The following is a 17225-nucleotide window of genomic DNA, read 5'->3' as shown; positions in this document are numbered from 1 at the left end:
GACATGATTAAGGGGCTCTCTCTCCTTTAGCAAGGCGCCCTTGGGGATAAACAGCCATGGTGTGTGTGTATGCGTGTGTGTGCCCGAATGTTAAAACAGCAGGTAAAGGACACACACACACACAGAGTGCTATCTCTAGGACATCTGTGGGATAGGATACTACACATGTTTTCACTTAAAGGATACAAAAGCATCTTTCTCTGTGATCACAGCCATTATCAATTGAGTAGCTCTTATCCCATTGAGAGTTGTACCTAGCCTTTACCTAGGCCTGTGTATTAGCCCTTCTTCCCTTACTGATCAAGGTCTATCTTAGATACTATTCCCTTAAGGCTATAGTTTAATGCTGAGGGAGGGAGGGAGGGAGGGAGACGGGGCACTCACAGAGAGGAAGCTGGGACTTATAAATAAATCTCTGGAGTTTTTCTCTGCTTTTGCAGGATGTGGGGATGGTGACTCCCGGGCTGCCCAGCGCATGGCCTCTCTCTCACAACTGCTGGTAGACAGAGGAACATCTTAGCTGGCAGGTCATGAAGGAAATGCTTACTACTGCAAGAGTCATACTCTGTCTAATAAAACCATACAGAAATTAGATTATGTTGTATAGTTGTGATTACTGGTCTTTTTATGAACATCTGCGCTTTTGAAGGAGTCTTGTTTTGTAAGTGAAGACAGTGCGCTAGCCTGCAGGCAGCAGAACACACTCTTTGCTTTATGTGTGAGTGTGTGTGTGTGCGTGCATTTGTCTACATTCATACCTTCAAGATGGGTCAGCCGGAGAGCAGAGATCAGTCTGTACATACATAAGGGCTTTGCAGTACAGCAATCATTTAGTCTTACACACACATTAAATCCAATCTGTCTGGACCGGGGCCCTAATCCCCTCTCCACGGCCATGGAGACAAGCAGACAGTAATCCTCCATATTTGTATATTAATAGCCAGGCACTCGAGGGGGGCCTCTCTATATCGTGATGTATGCTTTATTGGTTGGTTAATCTGCTTGTCGATCAGAGGACCCAGTCCATTTAAACCTGGGTTTTAATAATAATATAGCTAGCGCTGCCTGGGGGATAAGCTCCCCAAGGACAAGGGAAAGAGCATGACTGGGCTCAATAGACTCATCACCAACAATAAACAGCTTTACATCAACGTTATCCGTCATTGGACAACACAATTATAAAGGTGGAATTCAGCCTCAGGCATCTGCCCTTCCCTAAGAAGAGGGGTAGATAAAGCCTAACCCAAATATAGGTCTGCTACCTTGTTACCATAATGCATGCTTCAATCAACTCTAATGTTATTTCTGAGGGTCTTGCTCAGAATCACTGTGTGTGTCCTTTATAATCTCCCACATTCGCCCTGAGAGATTCTCCCTGCCCTCCTTAGGAGTTGACCCTCAAAGACATTCAGGTGGAACTGATTTGGTTAAAATGCCGTTTCACGTCAACAGACATAACCGGCGGAGTACGGGAGACGAGAGAGGTGAGATTCCTTTGGATCTGAATCACGTTGTAGCTGTCTGGCCTCCTCTCAACCCAGTCTAGACGCTGTGTCACTGCCACACCCCGCCGGACATCCGTCCTGATTCAATAGATTCATCAGACAGCCATTCGATTAGAAGGGCACTGCTTTAAATTAGCCGGTGAGTCGGGGAGTGATGGAGGCTGGCTGAACAGGAGGGCCATTACAGCCTTCAGGAGACGGTGTCCCTCTTGCTTACCAATGGCCTTCAGTCGCCAGCGACCGCTCAATTCAAGAAAATTATGTCCGTAATCATTTAAACTACCAGGCCTGTGGACGAGACTACTGCTGATGCAATTAAATTTGGCCAATTTGTACATGATTCTCTGATCAAAGCATTTTACTGTTAGACGTGTATGCGGCATCAGTGTGTAGGCATATTTTTTTGTTATGCATCAATCAAAGTTACTTCCACTGATTAAAATGAAACTGACATACAGTAAGGTGAAGTGAAGAAAAGTAATTCCTTGTGAAAAGTTTGGGTTAACAAACAAGCAAGGTCAGACATCTGGCAGAGAGGGAGAGAGAGAGAGAGAGAGGGCACCCTAGGGAGATCTGTGGCTCTATCCTGAGAGCTGTTGGATTGGAGGAAAGATGGAGAGACGAGAGGAAAATGAAATGAAAAAGGGAGGCATGGGGAGAGCCTCCGAAACGGTTCACGCACAGGTCAGCATTCAGGTGGAGGTCAGGAATGCGTTCACAAACCACATCTAACGCACTCTGAGACACATGTACACACACACATAGACACACACACAGACACACACACACACACACACACAAACAGGGCCTTAGATGCAGTGCAGCCAGACCATGTGACTCTCACGGGGTAATCTCATGGGAGCATCCCCCACCCCTGATCTCCCTGATGGACGATAACAACAGGAAGTCAGCTTGGCCTGCACAACCACGCCACACCACACCTACAGATAACTGCTCTCTCTCTCTCTCTCTCTCTCTCTCTAAAACACACACAATGGATGTACAAACAAGCGCACACATCCATACGCAAACACACACACACACCCCTTCCTTGCATCGCTCCCGCCTCGCTCGTCAGCCATACATTACATTAGCGGCAGTCATTTATCAGTCATCACACTAAGTCCAAGTTTAATCCCTCTAAAAGTGCACTGTGTAGGGCGGATGAATCGAGGGCGCGACGCCCACTGCTGCTGGCATCGGTGGCGAGCGAGACGCGCTGCATCCTGGCACTGACACAAGGATAGACCAAGGCTGGCAGGGGGGTGGGCTTTTCAGCGGCTGAATGGCCCTTGTTTATCTAGGTCCCTCTGGGAAGTCAGGACACTGCAGTGAATAGGAGCCAGTTAGCAGCGATGGCATAATAAGGCCTGGGGGGTGGGGGTGGGGGTGGGGTGGGGGGTGGGGTCATTGAAATTCATGGCAGGCTACTGTCAAGGCAAACCACCCATGCCAGCGGTGGCAGCGACTCAAAGGAGCAAGAGAGCCTTGGCTGTTTTCTAAGGCTGTGGTTTTGGGTTAACAACACAACATTAGGTAACCGACGAGCTTTAATCGGCTGCTGCTTACTCATCGAAAAATACCCCTATGAGGAGTGGAAACCGGCATCTGATGTTGAAAAGGAGAGGGGAAAACTTTCAGAAGACCCGTCAAACTGTCTTTCACTGAAGCTGAACAACACAGGCAGACAAACCTGGCTAATTTAGGTCATGAATTCCCTCAGAAGAGCGACACTGACATGACAGGCAAACAGAACCGGGCTATTTTCTCTTCGATTTCTGTGTCACACTGTGTCCAGGCACTCTTTGTTCTTTATGGGCTAGTCAGGAGTGACTGGAGGCACCGGGAGTCAGGAGGGGGGTTAAGAAGGCACGCCATGGGTAGACACAGTCACTGTGTTCTTCAGCCCTATTTCCAAGACTCAGCTGGAAAGCAAGGTGCTCTGCAGAAAAAAAAATGACCTTTCGTTCCCGGACTCACCCTTCAATTTACACGGCCGATTCTTTTTAGTGTGTCTGAAAAGAAATGTTGTTTTTCTTTGCCCTAAGTGTGGTGTGAAACAGCCGAGCCTACGTCTCAGCAATAGCGTTGATTCTTTCTTCCAGGCTTTCATGTTTTCTGCCTGGTTTGTGGTCTCCGCAGCCCCCGATGAGAGGCCTTAAATAGGCTGCCACAGGTGCTGGGGGCTGGGGGGCTGAAAGGGGGCCTGGATGGGAGCAGGGCCGCAGGAAGCCTCTTGTTTTCACAGAGATAAAGGGCTTTCAGGTTGCATCCTGGGCCGTAATCTCTCACACACTTCCTGGTTTTGTTCACGGTGAGACAAGAGAAAATGACAAACTAACCTTCGCCCTGAGAGGCTGATCGATAGCTTCTGATGAGACAGGATGTGTGTCTGGTATTTGTGGATTTGAACAGCACAAAATGACAATGAGAAACACTGGATTTGAGTTTGAGCCATGTTCATTAATGGCCCTCGATCAGGGCTGATTTATGGGTTCATTTATTCCGAGTGCCAGTTCATTATTGACGGTGATTATAGAAGTGTGCATATAATTTCTGTCCTGACCTCTTCATTTGCTTTTAGAGCACAATTAACATTGTTCCAAGCTCTTATTTCCTAATTACAGCAAAGATAATGCTGTCTTTCTTTCAAATTCAAGTTCCTCCTTAACCAGTCACTTAGTGCTGGCCTTGTATTTTAAAAGATCCATTTACCAGACATTTGCATGAAAGGGTTGATAGAAAAGTTGGCATTGAGGAGGGGTGCAAACTTCAGAAGGACAGGCAATGCATTTCATACATTCTCTCCCAGTAAAAAGCTCACATTCCTCCCCTCTTCTCTCTCGCTCTCTCCTTTTCTCTCTCTATTCTGAACATGTCTTTCTTGAGGAGGCCAGCATTTGACCGTGAACCACACCCTGTTCTCCTGCCAGAGGAAACTTTCAATCTCTGCCTCCCTCTCTCACTCTATCTCTAGCTCTCTCTCTCTCTGTCTCTCCCTCCTCCTCTCTCTCTCTCATACTTTTGTCAGGTGTTATTTATGAGTGGTGTAGCTGAGTTGCTGCGTGCCTACAGCACCTGCTGGTGTTGGAGACTAGGAGCCAAGGCAGCTGCCAGAGAGAGAAAGAGAGAGAGGAGAGAAAGAGAGGGATACCGAGAAGAGACAGACAGAGAGAGAGAAAAGGAAAGAATAAGAAGGAGAAAGAATGAGAGAAGTCATGAGAAAGGGAGAGCTGGAAAGACAGCTGGGGCGAGCATGTGAAGGTAGGGTAATAGTGAGCGGTTTTCTCGGTGTTGTAAGCACAGCGGCGTGCAGCTAACAGATGATACGACTAATGACGGGGCCATCCTGCGCCCTACGCACCAGCGGTGTTGTGCTGGGAACAGCGGGACAAAACAAACAAACAAGTGACGAGCAAGCACTAATTAATAGTGTCGTACAACTCCAAACATGATCAATTAAAGGCCGCGCTTCATTGACTTGCAGGCAAAAGCGCCGGCGCCAGTGTAACGAGAGAGGGGAGGGCCCTGTCAGCATGAGTAAGAGGACAGATGTAGGATCGCCTGGCTATGGAGATCCTAGGGTATCTACTCCCCTTCCTGCGCTACCCGCTACACACACATTACGCCCACACATGTATTCATGGAACGTGCTTGGTGAGGCCGCAGCGTGTTTTGACTGTAAACACCTGAACAGCGGCAGCGGTGAGCCGAGCCAGGACAGGTGGGCTGAGACGGGTCAAAGGTCACTGGCTGAATTCCAGTTCCCAGAGTTGACACAGACAGAGTCGTAGAGACTGAGTGTAAAGAAAAAAGAAAAAAAAAAAAAAAAAAAAAAGCACTGTGTACTTTGCTCTAGAAGGCCATCTATCATGTATCACAGGTGGCTGCTGGGTAGAAAAGGCTAAATTTACATGTTGGTCAGCAAGAGCAGTAATATTTACAAAACTCAGAGCGGCTCCCTCCCTCTTAAAGGAAAAATACAAATGCAACATTATGTCTAAATCAAACAAAAAAGGTTAAATGTGAGATTAACCCAAGCGTTACAGCAATGACGTGTTACTACCAACTTCCCTGAAGGCATCTTAGGGGAAAGAACAATGACACTGAAGCAAGAAACATATGGGGTGACGCAACAAGGGAATAAACTGTTTATAAAGCACCGACGCAAACGCATTCATCACCCAATGGCAGGTATTTCTCTACTCAACACAGGGGCCAGCCCTGTTGAGTCTCTTAAAGAGGGAAACTTGATGAAACCACATACAAACTACAGGAAAAAAGACTACTAAAACAAAACAGTGACGTCTTTAGTAAATACAGTACAACCCCATAATTAACCTAACCTAAATAGTGAATACAATTCATTTATCCTCCTTATTTGATTTCCTTGGTACTGAGAATGGACAACAAAACATCACAGATCAAGGCACAGCATAGATTTAGCCCAGGTGGTAAAATAATCTTATTCCCAGGCCTTTTGCCTTTTCTCTGACATTGTATTCATCTTCACAAAGACATACTGTAGCTCCGTCCTCATAACAGTCAATGAATGCGTCTGGGGTTGGCTCCCTCCTTAGGTTAGGTCACACTAGCAGGGTCATGGGGAGCTCAACAAAACGCTCATGGGTTAAATGGGGCGATGCGGACGCTCCATGCCTCCCTCTATTCTCCCCTCCCTCCTTCCCTCCCTCTGTTTTCAGGCCGGCCATTCTCCTCTCATTAATCCTGTGTGGATGTTTATCCATGTTGACATTCAGCGTAGCAGCCGGCCCTCTCTCTGACTAACAAACAGGGTGACTAAGGTTTTCTGCCGGAGCCGTCACAGGGCTAGCCTAACCTGGCTAGCTCAATGTGAGGGCTTGGGGGACAGAGGGGCGCTCGATTTGTTAGTCACCGCGGCCCTCGGGACATCACAGCCCGGTTGTGCAGTTGGAATCAGCCCGTGAATATGAATGCGTCCCCCCTCAGGAGGGCCATTATCAGTTCTGTGTGCTACGGAGAGGAAAATCAATATGGTCATCATAACAGGCTGGCAAAAAGCCAGCCGCTACACTGTGTTCAAAGCGCAATATGTGGCGGCGGAATACTCATCTGATGTCATCTGATTTCATCTCTGTAGACAGAGACACTGTGGGACGTTAATAAGGTCAAGCACGTCTAAAAGGGACAAGGCCTCCAACACAAACATCTAACTCTGAAAAATGAAAAGTGCAGGATTTTAAGGTGGTGAAAAAACCCCAGAAACACACACTAACAGTCAGGTCTGAAGCGAGAAGGAGCAGCAGAGGTTTGCCCTGATGAGTTTTTGCCACAAACACAAGCTGGTGTAAGAGCCCCTTGCAGGGCCCGCCTTCTGCCTATTGTGTCAGTCCAGTCTTTTTCATTAACCGCTCCACTGAGGACCACAAGGAGGGGAGGGGAGGGAAGAGAAAGAAGGAGGTGGCGGTGGTGATGGGGGGATGAGGAGGGGGCTACAGACAGACCCAAAGGGACTCGCTGAGGGCCTGAAGAGCAGCCACCGAATACATGATTAAAAAGACACATCAACAGGCAGCGCCGGGCGCACCGTACACAATATTTACCTCCACGAGGATGGCAATTTAGAGGTAATCTCTCCCTCAAGTATACACACTACTAGAGAATATTATCTCTCGCCCCCACACCTGTCTCTGTGGGGAGGGGGAAGAGAATGAGAGACAGACCAAGAGTGGAAGAGGGAGAGGGAGAGAGAGGGTGAAATAGACAAGATAGAAACAAGAAAAGAAAAGAAAAGAAAAGAAAAGAAAAGAAAAGAAAAGAAAAGAAAAGAAAAGAAAAGAAAAGAAAAGAAAAGAAATGAAAATAAATGAAAAGAAAAGAAAAGAAAAGAAAAAAGAAAAGAAAAGGGGAAACTTGATTTCTATTCCTTGACAGGCAGCACACACAACACATGTTCTGGGGGCTAAGGGGGTTGAAGTCATCTAGCTGAACACACCTGTCTGCCCATGACTCACTGTGTTGGAGTCAGGAGAGGAGAGGAGGGCAGAGGAGGCATTTCTGCTTGGTTAGCTTACATGATACACTTAACTGAGCTCTCCTCCCTACACTGCACTGCACTGCAAACAAATACCTGCCTACACCGCTTTCTGTGTCAGTATCAGTGTTTGGGTCAAGGCTGTCGGAGCTGTTGCAGGCCTACACGACTCACTCAGCAGAGAGCCGGCATGTCAATATGGACGCTGTTCCTTGTGTCGTGCTGCTCCGCGGGAGCAGCTCCGGTTAACTAGCTAAATGATCAGAAGAAGCCCGGGCTGCTATTCTGGGGGGCGTGTTTTTGCTCCTGAGCAACCGTTGTGTTTTTATTCAGTTCAGTGAGCTGACGCGTCGCTACATGCTCCCACCGACTCGCCCCTGTATCCCCCCCCCCCAACACCCCACCCCGCTCCTACCCACCCCCAACTCAACAACTCCGGGATATTTCTGTCCTTTCAGCGACAGTGTTGACGCTCGCTGGATGGCTGCGTCATCGTCAGTTAGGGAGCCTCCGGGCGTGCAGCCCCCATCACCTCGTCCTGTCACGCAGACGGACCCCTCATGGCCCACGCTGGGGATTTTGGGGGGAGGGGGGGGGGTTGGGGACTCCTGCCTGCTGTGCCAAATTAAGGCCCTCGTCCTGACATTAAAAACAGCACACTGGCTAGTGCACATCGGCCCTCGAAAACGCGCCGGCGTTAACGTTGAGGTGAGCGAGCATGACGCAGGCGTAGGCTACATTTCTGAGGCAAAAATGTCAAAGTGAGCGCTGCAACGCGGGCCCTCGAGGACCCGAGGAGCGCGTGAGAGAGAGATTTGATGAATTCTGCGAGCGTTCCACGGATTCCTCCCTCGCGGGGACCTTTTGGAAGAGAATGGGTCATATGCAAATGGCATGCACAGTATGGAGGAGAAGTTTCCCACAAGCAGAGTGTGAAAAGGGCTCTCCCTCCCCATGCCGGGCCTGCTGAATGGGCCTTTTCTTCTGCCACTGAAAGTGTATGAGGTAGAGCGGGCAAACTGCAAAGGTAACTAGGCTCTTTCTCCTCGGGCTTTCTCACCAAAGCCTGAACACACAATGGCTCATTTAAGCATTCAGCCACACAAACCCCAATAAAGCACATCCCAGCGCAGTTAAGGGGGTTAGTGAAACTGACTTGGGGTTTAAAACTCCTTCTTTACGGAGGGAGAGCACCTTTTTATAGGCTAATGCTCTCGGCCTCCATGGGAGCAGCTAATCATTAAGCTGCCTTAACAGAGGTGGGAGTGTGGTCGTACATCACATAATTTTCATTCAACCACATGGTCAGACGAGGACGGGCCTTTTCCCACACTGACCGACATGTTGAGGGATGGAGCTAGGCCCGAAACAAACTTCACAGCTTTTTCCAAAAGTTAAAGAAAAAGCTGAATTTTGGTCTACAAAAACAAACTTAAGTGAGTAAAAATGGCTGCGCACTTCGCCCCATGGGGTCCCTTCAGTCTCACTTATCATAAAAGTCTATAAAACTACACCAATTACAGGGATACAAAGACAAGGGAGAAGGGAAAAAAGTTATTTTCACTTATACATGAGCCAAACCGTGCTTAGGTGTGGGTCTGGAGAATAGCTGCCATGCGTGTCATGCTTTTTGTCTGCCAGCAGCCGTCCTTCAGTATCACCTGTTGTAAAATTCTCTGGTCACCTCAGCCACTTCTCACCAACTCTCTCCCTCCCCCCTTCGGCTCCACAGGGAACATGGAGCCCAGAGTTTAGGGGTCAGAGAGGAATGGACGGACAGAAGGAGGGAGTGGAGAAGAGGCTAAAGCTGTAGCTCGAAACACTTCCCCCCTCCCTTCTCTTCCCCTTTCATTGAACGGACTTAAACACAAACACAATTGGACATGCTGGAAAACTCACAATGGCACAGGGGGGGAAAGTGAAGTCATACTCTAGGCACGCATGGGTGCCTAGGTCAGGGGGCAATCAACAGCACCCCTGGCTACTGTGTCTCAACCCCCGAATAAAGGACAAGCTCTGGAGGGAGGAGTTAGAGGGAGAGAGAGAGGAAAGACACAGAGGAGTGGAGGCGGGGGGATTTTCTTCTTACTTGGCACTTTCAAATGAAGCTGCTGAGGAAGTTGGTGAAAAGCAGTGAGATAAATGAAAAATTTCCTCCTCTGCTAAACTCCTCACACAACAGGGGTGGACCTTTTAAATGTAAACAGATGTCTTTTAAAACACTGAAGTGGCATGTGGAGCTACAGAGCCCATCCCCACCTCCCCCAGAGTCTTTACTATGGCCCAAAACATTGCATTTTTTCCCCAAACAAACTGTAGCTATAGCTAAACCACATTGTTTCTTTATTGTTCTCCCACAAACTTACAGCATGTGGTTGCATTCAATATTTTCTGGAGGTAGAAAATGAGTCCAGGGCAGTAAGTATAGTTTTACCAGGCCAATAAACATGCTCTTCAACATCACATGAGTTTTTGGTCGCCAAGTGCCAAGCCCGCAACCTCATTTTCCTTATTTGATGGATGATTCATCAAGGTGCAAGAGTGTGTGTGTGTGTGTGTGTGTGTCAGAAGGGGAGAGACAGAGATAGAGAGAGAGAAAGCGACAGAGAGCAAGGGATAAGATGAGACAAATGAGCCTTGTGATCCTGTCAAATAAACAGAAATCCTAGCTACCTATATGCACAGTCATTTCAAAGTTCCAGAGGAACACTGCTCCCACAACCTCAGCCCAGCTCTCCAACGCGGCTACAAAGCTGTCCCAGCATGGCCCTGTTTATTTTTGCTAAGAATGTTAATACCGGGCGCATTCCTCTATTCCCAAATTGCCGTGTTAAATTACCATTGCGGGGAACGGCTGCTATTCCTGAGGGGAGCTGACTGGAGAGAAGTGACAAAGGAAGCTGCAGTGTCTCACCGATTGCAAACACCTGTCGTCCTGCAGGCTGTTAACACCTCTCTGTTTACAGCAGGGACTGGAGCTCACCTTGATCTCGGCTCTCCTTGCTAGCCAGGGACCTGGCAAGGCAACTGATACTGACCAGGGCAAGCTGGGCACCATTTGAGGCCTTGCTTGATTACAAGAGCCCACACCCCGCACCTTTTCCCCAGGCAATATCTTGCCATCTGGAGACGGCTACATAGGTAGCCCCTGTGCTGTGGTAGGTTTCTGCAAAGATAGCGATCCACATTAAAAAGCCTGTTTAGATAAAATGGAATCAAGCCACAACATGACCCTGCACCCCCATCCTCAGCGTCTCCCCCAATATCCCTCTCTCTGGGCCTAGGCCTTCCCAAAAAACAGCAGAGATGCTGATTTACATGACAGATCAGCCTTGTCAGAAGGTGGTAGGAAGTGGGAACTTAAATGTGGTCCTTGACGGCTCTTTGAAGCGCATGCAAATGAGACAAAGTAACAGGAAACATGAACTCATAACTGAAAATATCAATAGGCCTGTTTCATTATTGAAGAATCTAAAATAACACCCGGTAAAGTAAAAAAAAAAAAACGTGAGAAATGACAGGTATGCTGAAGTCTCTGCAGAGCGCAGTGAAATATGAAGCTCCCGTTCACACTCAGGCTCAGCGGCATATCCACACCTTGAGAACAGGACCGTTATCTTAGGTGTGTCCGCACCTTGCACACATACACCGTCCACACGCTCCACGGTGACTAATGTATCACCTGGTTGAACATAGGCCTACCCAAAAACAAGCCAAAAACGATAGAGAAATTAAACAGCTAGCCTATAACAGACGGAGAAAAAGCCACTCTTCATATCAATCATCGCAAATCCACAGAAAATCCACACGACAGCCAAACCGCACGAGGAAAGACGTTTGGTTGCATTTGTTTTCGACCTACAGAAGTTGCCGTTTACTGTAGCGCATTACAAGGAGCTGCTTTCCCAACCACAGAAACCACCTTATCTTACTGAGCGACGTCACCCATCCCACATTAAATGGCACAGGTTTGTTTTTACCGAGATGTTTTGACAGTCCAAATTTTTTTTTTTGCCCCCGTATCAGGTAAACATGTTCTCAGTTCCTGTAGGCTACACTGGGTGGCACAACACTTGAGTATGAACGGCTGATAGGCAACATATGTCGTCGGAGAGCTGCGAAACAAATCGCTTTCGTTCTCAGATAAGAAAAATAGAAATTGTAGAAGTCGTGCTAAAGGGTCGCTGTACGGTTTCAGCAGCATAGCTCAAAACGGAAGGAGGCAGCACGAAGAGAGATAATGTTAATGAGAAAGAAAAGTCTTTAAAAGTCTGCCCTAAAATTAAACCAATAGCGTTTACATTTGTCATACAAACAGAAGAGAAAACCTAAGAAACAGCCGGCCAAAACAGCAACAAAACCATCTGACTATTCCTAAAACACTTTTCAGACCAGAATAAAGTGGGGGAAACTCGTTGAGCCCTGCATTTCAAAGCTATAACGCGAACATAAATCGATATTAAATAGCCTAAATGAATAGTATAGACTAAATGGAAATAGGCAATAAGAGAATGAAAAGAAAAACAGAGTAGGTTGTATGTAAGGCTCGCTCGCGTCCACTGTCCTCGAGGAAGAGAATAAAATCAGGATTCCCAGCGCGCGACTGGAGAGGATCCGCTGTCCTTATATGGGCTGCGCTCGCCCTGCTCACACAAACAGCGCGTGAGCTATGCCCCGTTCTCCAGAACCCTATAGAACCCATCCATGTTTCTACAAAGCTTCTGCTTTTACTTCACTGTGAAACACCGTCATGAAAACACTCAACACGGGCAATGTAAGCAGCACTGAATCAAAATACCCCGTCGCAAGTTATAGCATCAAGTAGAAACCTGCTCACAACGAGGCAAAACTCAACGTGCGTTTCTTCTCTTTTCTGCCTTAAAATGATAAAACGACCTCGTCGGTAATATCAAAACTGGGCATAATTTCAAACGCATAGCAGGCAGGATTAAACCAAGCGAAATGCGTTTGTTCAGCCCTCGCCGCACAGCAACAGTGTATCGCTACCTGCTACGAGTGTGCAAAAGAAAAAAAGAACAAACAAAACAGTTGTGTTTTGTTCGTTCGCAAAACAGAGAGAGGATGACCACGACGATTTAGACGAAAACATATATCTAACGTTATTCAAAACAAATTGACAAAGAAAACGAATCTGTCGAGGACCGCAATAACGATCAGGTAGCCTATTTCCCCCACTGAAACAGGTCCGAGTTTGGTGGTATAAAAGACGGCAGAATGTGTATAATTCAATGAATTTGGGATCTATAAAGAGGCACAAAGTGCACTAAAATTAATAACAAAGAGAGAGAAAGTGGAGACAAAAGCTGGTCCACTCATAACGGGGTGAGGTGCGTATAACGGTCGCCGGTGCAGCGGACCGCTAGGCGGAGGGAGAGACGCGACCCAGGTATAACGGTACACCACATAGGGCTGTAATACTGCGCTCACTTGCTACTTCCCAACACTTTCAGCCACTAAAAACCGGACTTCTGGGCTGCCAAAGTTTTCGGAGAAATTACCCGCAGATAGAACAGCCTCTCGGCCGTTTCCCCACACGGAAAAATCAGCGTCGGAAGTTGTTTTACTCACCGTTGTTCCTCCTCGGGTTCGCCTGCTTTCTGCGCTTACACCTGGGGCCATCCGCCATGATCCTTTCGCTGTGTCTAAATGCTGCCGGAGAGTCACCTCCTCTCTCACCCCCTCTCCCCCTCCTCCTCCTCCCTCCCCTTCACCTCCCCTTCTCCGCACCTGGTTTACGACACTCCGCTTTACGACATCACCTTCCCGCACCTCCCAAACCCATGTTGCCAGGACCATCCACCGAGAAACATGATGGAAGTGTATGTGGGCATGAGTCCCCATCACTCATCTCAACATCATCTCTACCTGCCTAGACTGCACTCTGGAATTCATTTGAAATGTATTTCATGCAGTTTGTTTAAATTAGGATAAGATTATTTATTTCTTTTTTATATTAATCCACAATAGTAGGTGGTATTGGGTGGGGCTTATATGAGTTTACATTGTTTATGTTACACACAGTACTCACTTCATGCACTTCATGTTTACCTGACCACTATCTATGCTGGATGGAAACATTGTCTTGTTAGTTTTTATCATTAAAAAAAGTGTGAAAAGGCAGCTGAAATTGTACTGCTTTGATCAGCTTTACACACACACACACACATCTAATGATGAAGTCATTGGTTGAAAATGACTAATTCCATGCCATCATCGATACACATTACATTATGATAAGCCCAGACAACTTTATGACCTACCTACTGCGAAAGACAGCACTTTCTGTTGTTCATGTGTTTGTATACATGCATGTGTGTGCGTGTGTGTGTGTGTGTGAAGCATGGGGGAGCAGAAGCACAGCAGAGACAGAGAGTGTGTGTGTCAGAGCGAGGACGAAGTCATGAGACTGTCATCGCTGATTCAATCCTCCACCTAAAGAAAGACCCCGCTGTTCTCCTGAGCAGAGTTCACTGCCTCGGTGATGAAGAGGACACAGACATGCCAGCACAATCAGCAGGTTCTGACTGCATCCAATCAGACCCAAACCTCAGCACACACACACACACACACTGCTTATCACACTAGGCTCTGTGTAAATTGTAAAAAAAAAAAAAAAAAGAGGCGGGGATCACATGCTTTGAGGTGAATTCTTTTGGAAATATGTAGAGGTAGGAAAGATGAAGTTTATAAACTCAGCGCAGAATGAAATGATGCTTGAGGTCCCATGACATGCAATTATAGGTCACAGGAGCACCAGTTGCTGCGAGGCTGTGGCTATTCTTGAAGCGGATGACTATAAGGTTTCTGGTGCCTGGACCTCTGGTATGTGAGAAGTTGTCATCATTCAGTCTATTGTGGCAGCTAAATTGTGCATAACCCAGTTTTGCGCTGTATTGGGTGTCCTGTACTGTCGACGCACGCTTTTCAATTTTATTATGTTTGGACGCAATTTAAGAAGTAAACAGAAGTGACCACTTTGATTTTTGTCCTTCTGTAAATAGCTAGGTAGCAGTAAATTTGGATTGGATGGTTGGATTACAGCACATGAAACCTTGATTTCGTGCCACATACAGCCTCCATGTAAATGTACCTATCCAGTATTTGCAGACACAAGGTGACAAGCTCCTTATTACTAGACAATCAGCTCTTCATTCAGCTACATGTGACACAGGGTGTGTACGGCGGAGGGCAGATCTATAGGTTGAATAATTCAGCAGCAGCAGAGTGGTCCAGGGCTCAGGGCAGGCTGCCCAGACAGAGAGTAATAGCTTTAGCATAAACAACGACTCCCAACCTGCTCCAGGTGGCCTCTCCCACCAATAGACAGCCTGCCTGAGAGGGACAGGGTGGGGGGAAGGTGAGAGATGACGCCTCCACCCACCCCCCTCACCCCCCACCCTCCCCTCCCCTCCCTGATGAAAAAGGCCCAAGAAACAGTCTGCATCAGCAAAGATCAATGATGAGGCGTTCCGCTAACTGTGCGGTCGTAGCGGTGTTTCTTGCACACCGAGCCTGGAAAATGGGATGCTTGTTATCCAATGGAAAGTCCAATCTTTCCCATTTTCCTTGGATCGCGCCACTATTAGCATGAAGTCATTTTTCAGCGTCTGTGGAAAACAAAGAATAACAATTATACGACCACTACCAATACGAAATAGCCTGAAGACGTCTCTGATGTGTTTCTGAGGAGCTGGAGTGAAGCGGTGTGATTTATTTTCTCTGGCAAAACTCTCTGTATTTTGTACCGAGGCAAATTCATACACTGGCAAATGGGGAATACATGGAGCTGGTTATATTGTTAGATACACACAGGCTTCATGGTGACCCGTATATGAATCGGATAAGGGCAGGGTCAGGGAAGTCAATTACAAGACATTGATCTAATTTCATAAAAACGGCCACCTCGCACTAAAACCAATACTTCCGCTAATAAAGGCAGAGACAGCATTTAATCACAGAGGCCCCGCAGATTCCCCGAGTAGGACACACAGGTGTAGCTATTCACCTAAATAATGACATCAGCAATAAAACGGGGATATTGTCTTAACTAAAGTGGGCCATGAAATGAAATGAAAGGCTGACTCTTGCTCTTCCTATGGGGAGTTGAAACGGAGGAGGGGGGAGCGAGGGAGCGGGGATAAGAAGCCATCCTCCACTACATTAAGGGATCATGCTGCTCCCTGAAAATGAGTATTGATCCTCTTAGGGCCAGGATCGTTTAGGAGATTAATGCGAGCAGCGGTTGAGCTCCATGGTGCTCCATCCAGGACCAGGGGGATCAGCTCAGTGGGCCGGGCCAGGACAGGGACCTGTGGTGCCTGTGGAGGGGTGGGGGGGTGGGTGGGTGGGTGTGGAGTTGCACTCAAAGAGGGGGCCGGCCCTGCCCCATACATACAGCCACTAACGCCATGCCATCTGGGCTGTCAGCTAAGAGCATCAGCTGTGTGTGTGTGTGTGTGTGTGTGTGTGTGCGTATGTGTGTGTGTCAAAAAACAGGCAGGATGGATGGAAAGACAGAAAGCAAGAGAAGGAACGGAGGAAATGAGAGTAAAAGAGAGGAACAGAAAGTACAAATCGAGGGCGACGGAAAAGGTACACCCTGCCCTGCTCCAAATAGAGAGGAGAAGCGGGGAGGCAGTGGCAGTGATAGAGAGAGACACACACGCTCACACCAAAGACTCAACTGCTTAATCTCTCCCAAGGGACAGCAGCTAAATGTGAGGTCCTCCCTCCCCTCTCCCCCCCCCCCCACGCAACACTATCACTCCGCTCGGCCCGCGCTCAGCTGCAGTCGAGGCTGTTATCAAGCTGGGAGGACACACACACACACACACGCACACATAAACACACACACGCTCAGAAAGTGCTCAGGTGGAGCCTATATTGCAACTGATACTGTGGAGAGAAAGAAAAGATCAATTTCAGCCTGAGACCACAATTGAAGTGCCACACTGCAACAAAAAAAAGTCATGAAACGAACCGTGATGTGTTCGGACGGAAAAATCTCTTTTTATATTTGTAAATTCTGCTGCTTTCGAGAATAATGCTTGTAAGGAAACACCAAATAAACAGATCTCATTGCACGCAAATTGGACGCCTGAGAATGTTCTCATGTCTCTCTCTTGAGGTCAAGTCGCCCCTTGGGAAATTCCTAAGACAAATATCAAGTGAAGTATTCAACAGTGGCTGAATGCAGGCTCTCAGACTCTGACCCACCGACAATACAATGTTTTGAGGACTAGATGTCAATCTCTCGCTTTTCCTCCACCAAGCAAGCCAGTGTATTCTCAACTCACTTCCGTCTTCCTCTATGGATTTTTTTTTCTCCGGCGGGAAGTAGCTGACATGCTGGTGGGAGTGAGCCACACCCCAAACATCTCAGTTAGGGGGAAAGGTGAACAGGGCACACACCAAACATTTAGCCATTGTTTAACACTGTGCCTAAGAGAAAACTACAGTATTGGACGGGTTTATTGGAGATTACCATGAGGCTCATTTGGCTCATTTTCTTTCTCCTGTCCTCTCCAACTGCTGAGGCGATATTGGGTCCCCGGGGTGACAGGCGCGCGATGGGCGTGTAGGAGCGCCTCCCGACACTCGCACTAAAACAAACAAACACAAGCTCCCTCCCCCCCACTCCCATGATTCCACGGGGGCGGGTGGCCAAAGGGCTGAGCGCCGCT

At 47.7% G+C, this 17225-nt stretch overlaps 1 protein-coding gene across 1 annotated transcript in view; it reads right to left on the bottom strand.

The window, feature by feature from the left end:
• Window positions 1-13218, bottom strand: part of LOC139666120 (zinc finger E-box-binding homeobox 1-like) — a 53081-nt gene extending 39863 nt beyond the window's left edge. Inside the window, 1 exon segment of the mRNA XM_071545238.1 lies at window positions 13111-13218. Coding sequence (XP_071401339.1) covers window positions 13111-13168 — 58 coding nt within the window. The 5' untranslated portion in view covers window positions 13169-13218.
• Between the last annotated feature and the right edge of the window lie 4007 nt (window positions 13219-17225).

This window comes from Centroberyx affinis, unplaced genomic scaffold (assembly GCF_046629955.1).
Source record: "Centroberyx affinis isolate AG114_WGS23_722 - 3 ecotype Tasmania unplaced genomic scaffold, CSIRO-AGI_Caff_v1 ptg004816l_1, whole genome shotgun sequence".
Classification (NCBI taxonomy): domain Eukaryota; kingdom Metazoa; phylum Chordata; class Actinopteri; order Beryciformes; family Berycidae; genus Centroberyx; species Centroberyx affinis.
The sequence above is the reverse complement of the archived record's forward strand: the minus strand, read 5'-3'. Positions and strand labels throughout refer to the sequence as shown.